Source organism: Rhododendron vialii, chromosome 1a (assembly GCF_030253575.1).
Source record: "Rhododendron vialii isolate Sample 1 chromosome 1a, ASM3025357v1".
Taxonomy (NCBI): Eukaryota; Viridiplantae; Streptophyta; class Magnoliopsida; order Ericales; family Ericaceae; genus Rhododendron; species Rhododendron vialii.
Window position 1 is genome coordinate 15,951,054 of NC_080557.1, and position 12,203 is coordinate 15,963,256.

A 12,203-nucleotide genomic window follows, 5' to 3' on the forward strand; every position below is an offset into this window, starting at 1 on the left:
CTTAGATATTTTGTTGTAAACAAGTCAGATATGGACTCAAAAATTGATATCAATTGGGATTATAGAAAAATCTGAGAATTTTATGTTGCATTCATGTGAAAGGATGGAAATGTTTATTTTCTAGCTGATTGGTTTCTTTTCTTTCAAATACCATAGAATGTAAAGGATCCAAGAGTTTTACTTGGTTATGCCCGTATTACTTACATGTCCTACGAGAGCAATATTTGTTCACCCTCACTCTCATTGATGCAGAGGGTACCATTCACCCTCATAATCACTTAATGAGAGTGATCAAACCACACTCAATGTCCTGCTGTTAGGAAAAAAAAATTCCACTCAATGTCTATCGAATATGGTATTGCAGGAAAATAGAAGAGGTAATATCTGCTGTTAGTTTGTTTTTGCTCTGTATCTGACTCTTCTATATGATGTTTGAATGACTTTTTTCTTAAGCGGCAAAATAGCATTTTATCATGGGAGGGGAAAATTTTCAACCAAAAGTTGGAAACAAAGCAAGGAGACAAAGCCCAATGTAATACCTGAAGGCCTAAAGTGTCCAGATATACAATAAACAACACAAAATTCAAAGGGAAAACGATAGCCCAGAACGTGTTTTGATAATTAATACTCGCCAATGACATTTTCATCATTAACAAATGTTCTCAGCATGCCATTGGCAGGTATTAATTATCAAAACACGTCATTGGCCATCATTTTTCCAAATTCAAAAGGCTAAAAAGCCCCGACACAACAATGAAAGCCCAACCCAAAACCTAACCCTAAGAGCCGCTACCCCCCGCCTTAGACAGAGCCACCACCACCATTAGATTTCACCACCGATAACCACCAAGCCACCACAGGCCACCGATAATAGAGAAATCTGAACCCAGAACAAGCCCAATCTGTCGCGAAAGCTGCATAAAGTTGTTAGGTGAGTACCAGGCCACCCAACAACAGCCGCGGCGAGAGCCAATGCCGACCGCTCCACTGAACTTGAAAGGACCCTAGCCGTTAGGCGAAAATCAGAGAACCCAGCAATATCTTTGACCGGGAAGAACAGGCCGGCTAACGGCCAAGAGAATGGAAGCAAGAACGGCCAGGGAAGGGGGTCGAGAAAAGCAAATCTGAGACGAAGAAGACGAAGGATTGAAGCCATACCTGAGCTAGAACCCAGATCGGACCCCTTGATGCATAACCGCTAAGAAGCACAACCAATGGGCTCCAAAAAATGGCAAGAGAAACACAAGCCAGAGACCAGGACAGAGACCAACACCGCTGCCGAAGACCACCGCCACCGCCATCTCGCTATCTCATCGTTCGGTTTTATGAATAACAAAAGAGGGGAAAAACGAAGCCCGTAGGGAGGAAAAGGAGAAGGCGGAAATGGAGGGTTAGTGTGGGAGAGAGATAGAAAGAGATGGAGGAGGGGAGAGGCGGTGCCTTCCCCCTCCCCCGGCGGCAGAAGGCGGCAGAAAAACCCAAGACTATAATATTCGACTGAGAGAGAGAGAGAGAGTGTGTGTGTCTTGATTTAATGATATTTGAATGATGACATTGTTTACATGGGAAACAAACATCCCACAAAATGAACAGAATTCAGTCCTACCATTTAGGGAAGACGTTTACTCTCTGAAGATCACTCTTACCATTGATGAGTAGCATAGACAGAAAATATTACTCCATGATAAATGTGCAAAAAAATTACAAGAATTACTCTTGTGAAGGATTATTCTTCTTTCTTTGCTAATCTACTTTATCATGTTGCTCCTGCTTTTTTAGTCTCTATTTTTTAGTTTGTAGGTATCAAATAGGCTTAATTGCAAGAACACCCCTAAACTATCATTTTTTGGCAACTTCACCCCTTTAAGTTTAAAACTCCCCAACTACACCCCCTTAACTATCAAATTCGAGCAACTTCACCCCCTCCCCCATTTTCCATCCATTTCTGTTAGGAATTTGGATCAAAAATTGAAAAGTTGGATGGAAAAGTAAATCAATATACGAAAATGCCCTTTATACACCTCCTTTATCACCCTTCCCCCTCTCTCCTCCTCTACACCAGATCGTTTTCCTCCCTCCCTCTCCACTATCGATCTCTCTCATCCCTCTCTGCACATCTACACCACCAGAAAACCTTAAACCCATTTATCCTCCTCCTCCCCTCACAGGAGAAGCAGGTAGAACTACATATGGAATCGAACAAAGTAGTACGGTTTCAAACTAGGTACAACAGACTCGATTGGAGATGCTTCTATCGTCGATTGGAGATGGAGTTGGGTGGAGATTCGGTGGAAACGGGGGTGGTTACTGGTGTGGGTAGCAATGGCAATGGTCATCCATCTAGATCGACAAAAATAGAGAGAAGTGTTGTTGTTCTGTTCTATCTTGTGTTTTCTTTTTTACCGTATTTTTTAAAGCCAGGGTTACCTTGGTCTTTTTCTTTGACTCCGTCCAATTTTTTAACGGAAATGAGAGGAGGGGGTGAAGTTGCGCGAATTTGGTAGTTAAGGGGGTGTAGTTGGGGAGTTTTAAACTTAAGGGGTGAAGTTGCCAAAAAATGATAGTTTAGGAGGTGTTCTTGCAATTAAGCCTATCAAATAAGGTTGTTTAATTTGTTAAGCGTTCTGTTCATTTGCCTATTTTTCACTGAACCATTAAAATTGAATTTTCATTGTGTTTTGTTGGATTCAATTTATGATTTGTGAATAACGGATGTATATTGTGTTTTGATGGATTCAATGAATATTTTGATTTTATACATTTGCTTGGCAAAAGAAGAACTAAAACAATAAAAGTTAAGAAAAAGAGTTGTCTCATATATTTTCCACAATAAAAGAGTTTAGCCGCCAACTTATTATGTAGAAAAATTGAGAGGCATAAATATTATGGATATGATGCATGTAATGGATTCCAATGGCCTAGTATTTTTATCATCACTTTAAATACTTTTATTGTAAGCTTATTTTTTCAACACAAAACGAAGATATTATTGAACTAAATTAGGAGGTTTAATTTTAGATTATTAGAGTTATTCAACTGCGTTTTATCCGTAATTACTTTGGAACGATTTGTGTAACATAGCCGCGGTTGCCACTCCATGAGAGAGAGAAAGCAGAGAGACACACACACCCCACTTTGAATTTGGCAGTAATTTTCATCAGTTATGCTGCTTTTATCCTCTACTTCTCTATGCAGGAGAATCAAATCTAAGTGGGAGTGATTTTACCATCTTAACCGTCTGATTCTGCTTAAGTACCTTTATACATCAACCGGGATGATGGATGATGTAAGGCACGAAACTTACTATGCGTCCTACTGTAAAGAATGGCTTATCGGGTCATGTTTTAAAAAACGTAAGTGTAACGCCCGAAGCAAATCACTAGCTTAATACCTTGATTTTGATTCACAAATCACACCACATGAACCAAAATTTTAAACTCAAGATATTAGTAGTAGCCCACAAGATTTGTTATCTGCCCAAAATCATCCATGTAAACTTCCGATGTGGAATGAAGTATTACAATAAATATAATAGATTGTCGACGTAAACACGACGAGGAGTATCATTTATAATTAAAAAAATTGAAAAAATAAATAGTAAAACCTTACTAATATCGTTAATTCCCTGGGGAAATTAAAAGACCATGCATGACTTCTCTGCCTAATTAATCCAGCGTTGGGAGGAAACTACTGTTTGGTGCTTCCATTAAATTTTCCTGGGTAAAATTGGAAACATGAGAGGAAATGTAGAATTTGGTTCTTGCCCGCTACTGCTGCTAATAATCCACAAACCCCTATCAACAACTGCACTTGAAAAACACCAAAAGCATGTGGTAAGGTTAGATGGTTGGCCCTTGGGCCAGAAGGAGCCTTGCCTTACATCACAAAAAATCCTTTCAAGAAGACCCTTGCTCTCACTCTTCATTCTCATTCTAGCTCTCGCTCTCAATCATGATCGCTCTCGAGAATTTTATTACTAGTTTAGAATATTTTTAAAAAAAAGCTTTCATGCTCGCATTCACGTACGCACATTTATGTGATTTTGAGTAAAACCGATCAACCATGGATTACACACAGGGACAGAGGGAAAGGGGGCACCTGCCCCCACTCGAAACTAAAATAATTTTGTTATATTTTCGTATATTTAGCATAATTATGAAATTAAGTGTGCTATTACACATACACACTTGCATATATCTCGAATAATATACATATAAAATTAGTTTTATGTTTCAATTTCGTCATATGATGCATTTATACTTGTTGGTTTCTGAACTATTTGTCTATTTGGATCGATTCTTTTTTAATTAACTATATCGATCATTCTAAAACTTGTCGATGTTCATGTAAAACATACTCTCAAAATTTGTCTGAGATTTTGTGCTTATTTTAAAATAATTTAAGTGAAAGTGTGTGTTATATATTTTTGTAGTTTGTAATGCATGCATTAATTGATTACACACTCAGCATCATCATCATAACTTCCCAAGTCCACCACACAATATTTGTGCAATGAATGATCCCTGCTGCAGACAAAAGAGAGAGGAAGAAATCAATCTTATGAACAGGGGATGAAAATGTCCCGATGAATGGATCGTGACCCCTGAACTCGATTCTTGTGGGGGTGGCTGCAAACTAGAACTTTCTTTCTTCTATCCCACTCCAACCAAAAAGTAAATGACCCAGTGCTGAAAACAGATGGAACAAATCATATTGACCAATGGCATCGATCTCTGTCAAGCTCATCAAAAGACCCAAATGGACGTGAAGTCGGAATTGGCAAAGAGGGAAGCTACAAGCATATCCGGTGCGGCCTCGATATTTGAGTTGCCCAATAAATTCGACTTCAAATTTGGTTGTTCACATATTATTAAGTCATAAAAAAATAGAATGACATAAAAATAAAATAAAAATCAGCATTACAATACTGTTCTTTTAGCTTGAATTACATTAATTAAAATCAAAATGCAACTCCTAGTTATATTGCTTTATGATTACCACGATCCAATTCGAAGAAAATAATTTCTCCTTGCTTTTCTTAAAGTAAAATCTTCAATTAAGTTCTCATACTTTAGCTTATCCACGTACTCATTTTCAATTAAGATTATAGCCAATCCACTTAATTTCTTGTGTAAATTTTTTATGTGACTTCAACTAAAAAACTACTCTTCGCCGAAGTAACTATTTTTACAAATTCATTTTAGCAAAAAAGCCTACTATATGACGTTAAAATTGAGCGAGTAATATTTATCAATATAGACATTTTAACGTCAATATCAATTATTGTAATCAAAAGGACTATGAAAGTAAAATAGTTTGACCAAAACAACAAAATATATATTACAACAAAGTTAATTTACCAAATAAACCCTTAGGGTGTATTCTACTAACTAAAATAATTTATTTTTCAAATAAGTATTTACATGAAAAAATAAAACAACAAAAAGTAATAGTGGAACAATTTTTTTTTAAAAAAAACATGTTCTATGGAGAGGATGAAAAAAGACAAAGGGGATTCAAGGTTTTGTGCTATGGACAGCACTCGAACCTACACTTGTGCTATGAATAGAGACAACTTCTCCACTAAGCCGAAGTAACTAACTATACTTGTAGTGCTAACTTCAATATTTATTACATGCTTGGTGGTTAAATTTTTTTTTGAATTGCCCTGTGGTGGGGGTTGCCCAAGTCCGGGGGCTTGTTGGGCTCACCCTAGGACCGGCCCTGACCATATATAGCATGAAAGCTGGAGTATTGTAAGCTACTCTCTCAATGGAATTAAAGGGAAGTGCTGCCAAGTTCAATTGGAAAGAGAGAGCGCGAGCGAGTGGCTGCAAACATATCCTACCAGCAAGTTTAACAGAACAATTTGTCCAAAATCCAAATTACCAAATTCTGTCACCAATTTAACGAATTTAGATGGCAGGGGTTTACTTGAATAACGAAACAACAACTTAGGTATAAAATTGAAATTTTCAAAAGTTCGAGGGTCCATTAGACATTGAGATCAAAATTAGGGAGTGTTTCAAAAACTTTCCCATTGGATTATACGCCGGGCAATTGTCGCTCTCTGGTGTCATCTCCACTTCCTCAATGTCAATGCCCCTCTGTTTTAGCACTGTCTACAATTACGAGAGAGAGAGAGAGAGAGAGAGAGAGAGAGAGAGTTAGTTTTCAGTCTTGACATAAATCCCAACGGATCATTTTGCTCTGTTCACCTGCTTGGTCCCGTGACTCTCTCTGCACAATAACAGTCCTCTTGTCTCTCTGCCTCGCTCTGCACCCACGCTGGACTCTGCTATCCCTTCCTATTGGAGGCTTTGATTTCCTTTACTGGATAAGTTTTCGATTCTAATATACTTCTCATTCCTTTTGGTCCAAAACCCATCTCCTAATAGGCTTGAATTTCGGATTATGTGGATTCATTTCATGACATTCGGGGAGTTTTTCTAGGTTTTTTTTTTAAGGTACTCTGTTTCCATTGTACTTCATCACAGTGTATATTTACACCTACACACAGCAATTTTCCTCTTTTAGAACGAAATAGGTACTGGGGTTTTAGCATCCGTTCTGGGTTTTTCATGAAAATGGATTCCCAGTTTGAAGCTCCAAAAAAAACATTGACTTTCTCTTTTCGATGAGTTCAACATGAGTTGTCTAGGGTTTTGTGTTTGGATTTTTCCCTTTTAAAGAAAGCACCTTTGGCTTTTAATAGTATTACTTGACTTGTGTGGGGTTTAGGGTTTATGCCTGTTGAACTGCAATCCCACAACCTCAGGCTTTTTTAGCATTTTCTTGGCATGTATTGATCTGGGTATCTGGAGTTTTCACCAATTTTGATACAATTGGTCTACCACTTCACCTGTTTCTTCAACTTTCAGAGTGAATGGTTTCATTGTGTGGTCTTTCAATTCAAAGTTGATGATTCCATATGGTATTGCTTTTCTTTGGTCCTGTTACTTGAATTTCGTATGTCTTCCTCAACTTCATGCTTGATTTCTCTCCATGATTTAGCTTCTGTTCCTTGATTTTGCATGTTTTTTCCATTCTATCTTGAGTTGATTTAGCATTTTTTGTTGTTGTTGTTGTTGTTGTTGTTTACTATTTCAGCTACTTTAAGATTCTGTATATGGGGGTTCCATCCAGTTTGAGGGTTCACCATGTGGTTTTGAAATCCTAGTTGTTGTATTCTATGTTACATCTGTGCTTGATTTCTATTTCTCTTCTCTTGGCTTATTCTGTCTTGAATCTCCATTAGGGCTTCAACTTTTCCATCTTTGTCCAAGGTTTTCAATTATTCTACCTTGTATTAGATCTCTTCATATTATATTTGAAGTAATCTGCAAACATGTCTTCTTGTTTAACCGGAGGCAGCCATACTTGTAGTTTTGACCTCGATTTTTTGAGATCTCCATCAACTACAAGTTGTACCTTAAATTCATCTTCTCCTTCATCAACTCTCTCAGAGGCCAGCAATTCCAGACTTGCGATCTCAACCCGAAAACCTCGGACTCCTCGAAAACGACTGAACCAAGCCTACAATGATGCAGCAACACTTCTGTCCACAGCTTGCCCAAACATTTTCCCTGCCAAACACCTCACAAAGCCTTGCAAATTCACCAAGCCAAACGACACTTTCTTCAATGAACCCTCGCAATTGCTCCTACCTTTTCGAGTTATCGACGATTTTGGTTTCTTACTCCACCAACCATACCCAGAGAAACCAAGTTTCCGAATTGAGTCAAAAGTTCTGAATTGTGGAAAGCCTTGCGAGAGCCTGGTGGAAAATGATTTGCAGGTGGATTCCTTGAAGTTGGGTGATGGTTACCAAGAGGAGTTTGATGCGATATCGATACTAGCTGAGGAAGTTGAAGATGGTGTTGACAGTATCATGGGAAATCTAAGTGTGAACAATGCTTCAGTTGAAGAGGCTAGGGTTGCTAGTTGTAGTCGCCAGATACTTGCTTGGAATTGTCATCCGGTGTGGTTGGGATTTGGTAGGAATTTCGACTTCGGTGTTTGGATGAGAAGGGGTATTAGAGCATTGAAGCATGTCGATGAAGAAGAGTGGTGGAGATTTCCCCTTGTAAATATCCTTGACGTCTCCCCTAAATTCAGCACAGGAACCTCAGAAAAGAAGAAAAACAAGATTCTGAAACCAGTGGAAAAGAGTTCACAATCGCGAAAAGGGAATTCTCGGCCCAAGTTGCTATTGAAATTGAACTATGAGGGGGTATTGAATGCATGGTCTGATCGTGGAACACCATTTTCCAAGGAAGTTACGGCCCATGAGAATTCCAGTATTGATCTCAATGTATGTTTCGCATCTACCTCTGCGGAATCAACATGCCAGGAAGGCATGTACCTAATTGCCCGTTTGGATGGAAGGATATGGTGGGAAAAGAAAGAATTATGAGAATCTCATCTATTTGTGCATTAATGGTACTCACCAAAAAATAGTGAGATTTTGGGATAAAACCTAGTTCTTTCTTTTCTCATCAAATCCCTCTATCGAAACAGTATGTAGTTGCTCTTTGCTAAAGCCATGTTTTCTTGTTTATTTAGTTTTGGTAAATTCCAATTTGTCCCCCTTGTACATAGGCCAATTCTCCTTTTTTCCTTGGGAGTCCAAAAATCCTCCAAGTTAATCCCTGAAATATGTGATTGTTTTTGTTATAGTAGTTGTCCCACATTGCTTAGGCATGGAATGGGAGATCACTTAATGACATTTGAGACCTCTCCCCTCTTTGCCAATTGGTTTTGAGATGGATATAAAGTTTCCACTCCGTCTTTCCTTATCTTGTGTTGTTTAAATCCGTTTAATAATTTTCACAGGCATTATATAGATCCAAAGTGTTTGGAATGATATTTTTCTTAGGATGAAGTCTTTCAGAATCTTTTTGATGGGTCATATGGAAACTGCATTATGCAGTTAAAAACATAAGAGTTTTTCTTATGCTTCATTGTTTACTTTTGATTTTAGTGCCGGCAGAGAACTGAATGGTTATCCTTATGATATTTTTATGAGCAGGCCAGATTGGGTCAAATAGACTTGTTCTCTGATATTGACAGATTAAGAGAAACCAGTGAGCTGCGCTACAAGAAAAAGGCGACGCTCAAGCTACTTCTCAAATAAGATTGGATAGCATGTCACGACATGCAACAATGGACTGCCCGTGACTGAGGTAAATGACTGAATCAGGAATTGTTATACAGAAAATTCATTCAGAGTTCTGGAATGATGTCTTTTTTTGGTTTGAAAATGATCAGTGGTTAGATAATTTGAAATGGAAGGTCTACGGGTCATATTACATGATCTTTTTTCTTTTGTTTTTTTGAACGGCGAAAAAGATAATACTGTTGATCTTTGAAGAAATTAAAAAGTTCAAAAGGAAAGGAGCAAAAAGAATCACAACAAATGGAAGCATTCCAATGAGAGGTTGGCACCCAACCAGACGACAATCATTTGCCGCTCCAAATCATAAAAAGAATATAAAACACCTAGTTGACAAGAAGCATAAACATATTACAGCGACAGCCCCTCTACACCTAGTGGGGGTACAAAGTATTACATGTTCTTTCTATTTTCACCAATTTGGAAGAAATCAAATGGTGACAAACGAGGGACTGAGGGAGGGCCATGAATCCGTTTGTATGAAAGTTGCCCTGCACCTAGTAGTGGTTATGGTTTAAACGAATTGCATAAGAACCCAAGATCTTGTATTGTTGTTAACTAGTTGTAGTAGGAGGAGGAGTGGTGGTGGTGTATAATCTTTCCATAAGAAAATAACTCATATACACAGTATATCGTAACTCCATAGATATGAACATGTCGGTGAATTAGGTTGAAAGTGAAAGTCGCTAAAAACTGGCGGAATGCTCTCAAAACCAATTCACTTTAGTGATACCCGGAAGACTTTCTTTGGCCCTGCTTAGCGGATCCCATTCCCATGCAACGACATTGTTTGTGCAGCCCCTGTATTTATGAGTATGAGATATGTATGATTCCATGCCTATTCCACAGTGCAATTAATTGTGAATATATGTTCACGGTGGTGTTGGTATGACTTGCAAGTTGAACCCGGGACTTGCATCCTGCAATGGAGCAACTTATCCAATGGGCAAAGTTTGGTCGCTTGGGAGGAAATTTACGTTTGATATCAATGTTTGTTTATATGTTTTTTTGAAGATATTGTAAGAAACTAAACTGAAACAAAAAAGGCAGCTACTTCTTAGACGTTAAAAGACTAGATTGTTTATAAGTATGTGCAAATAATAATCTGCCACCCATATCACTATTTCACATTCTGGATATCTCGCAAATAGTTTGTCATTTTGATGTTTCAGGGGCGGTTCAAATGGACAAATTCATACATGGCGTGAGATGAGGGGAATGCAATACATTTTGATCGGGTTTCGCATTCCATCCACCCATCCCACCAGGGATCCAAGAAATAGACGGCCTATTTATTTTATGAAAAAAATATGACTTGTCTGCATGGATGATGTGCGCATTGAGGCTTGTAAAATGCATGGTTTGGATCACCAAATGAGACCGTTTGCATCCAATTTTCAGTCGCATGAGCAATCTTGCTCTTGTTATATCGTCTTCTGTATCGATGAGGTTTGTAAATTATAGTAAATCTTTTGCTTTTAAAGAACAGCATCTTGATGAGGAATATGAACAAGTCAAATTAAGCATTCACCTTCTCCTTTTGGTTTTTGAACCTTATGAATATGTTGTCTATATGCCTTTTCGAATACACTTTTCTCAGCGCTTGGTCCACGTACGTGAATCCTTCATCAGATGATAAAGCCTTTTGGTAGATCAAACTCCGTTGAACAAAATCGAGGGCCCATTGAGTTAACAGCAGTGGTTTTGCTTTGTTCGCGTTGTAGTGGTTTGTACAACGTAGCTGGTTCTTTCTCATGTATCGGATTTGGATAACTCAGATCGGATATACCAAGTTCGGATTCGGACTCGAATTCTCATTCATTAGATTTGGATCACTCAGATCGGATATACCAAATTCGGATTTGGAGTTGTTTTGGATTCGAATCCATCAAAAAAGAAAGAGAAACGAGGTTGTCCTTATTTATTTTCCTGATAAAGAGGGCAAGGGCAAATTACAAGATCATAAAGTTGACAATGGCGCTGCAAAATTTTGGTCATCTTTTAATTTTGGGCATTTTACTTCTGGGTCTAGAAAAAAGAAAGTAATTCCTGCCAAGTCTCCTATAATTAACGAAACACTAAAACCCTAAACACTGTAAGTGCCTAACTCCTAGGGCACCCTATGAAAGTGCCTAAACTCCATAGTATCTTATAAAAATGTCTAAACCCCTAGGGTACCCTATGAAAGTGCCTAAACTGTTAAAACCCTATAATAGGAAAGTGAACCCTAAAATCCCTATGAAAACGCCTAAACCTAAACCCTAGGGTACCCTAAACCTTAGAGTATTCTAAAACCTAAAATCTTAAGGTACCCAAAAACCCTACCCTAGGGTTTAAATCTTAAGGTACCCTAAAACCCTACCCTAGGATTTTAGGGTACCCTAGGGTACTAGGGTACCCACTAGGGTACCATAAAACCCTAGCATACCCTAAAACCCTTGGGTGACACTTTCATTAATGATAAATATATTTTTGTAAAAGTGGACCTAGTAGTAATTAAGTAGGAGTATTACATCTCTCCTTAATGGGAATTAAGTGTCACTTTTTTGTATTTAGAGGTAAAAATCTCTTTAATTTTCAGATGTAGCAAACTACTTGTCCAGATCGACTAGTCAAATAGGATAATTATGAAAAACTTAGAATATGTAAAACTCAGTAAATAAAACATGTAAAAGATATATTATGCAGTAGTATTTGATGGATAATCTGATATCTAGATTATGATTGTGCTTTTTATTATGATGTTGAAAGTATTGGCTATAAAATAAAAAAATTGGCTATTGAAATATGCCCATGGATAGTATATACTTTTTGTAAAATCTGAAAGCGATATTGTTTGAATATAACACATAACACGAAAATGAACAAGATTAATATTCAATGCATGTAAAAAGCGAATTGTAAAGGCATATAAATAATACGTAAATAGTTTGTAATATCTACGTGATTTGTTTAAATATGACGAGCAGAAGAATAAAAAAAAATTGAGAATCCAAAATACCCCGTAATCTATTTGTGAGATTATGGC

At 37.7% G+C, this 12,203-nt stretch overlaps 1 protein-coding gene across 2 annotated transcripts; it reads left to right on the plus strand.

Annotated features, from left to right (window-relative positions):
• The first annotated feature begins 6,083 nt into the window (after window positions 1–6,083).
• Window positions 6,084–10,701, plus strand: LOC131306849 (protein CHLOROPLAST IMPORT APPARATUS 2-like). Of its 2 annotated transcripts, none has more exons than XM_058333279.1 (3): window positions 6,084–8,314; window positions 9,032–9,185; window positions 10,348–10,701. In XM_058333279.1, the coding sequence occupies exons 1-2, from the start codon at window positions 7,349–7,351 to the stop codon at window positions 9,134–9,136; spliced, it is 1,071 nt and encodes a 356-aa protein (XP_058189262.1). In that variant the 5' UTR covers window positions 6,084–7,348; the 3' UTR covers window positions 9,137–9,185; window positions 10,348–10,701. The 2 variants fall into 2 exon arrangements, 1 of the variants encoding a protein (XP_058189262.1); XR_009193998.1 differs by having other exon boundaries at window positions 6,092–8,300.
• The last annotated feature ends 1,502 nt before the right edge of the window (window positions 10,702–12,203 follow it).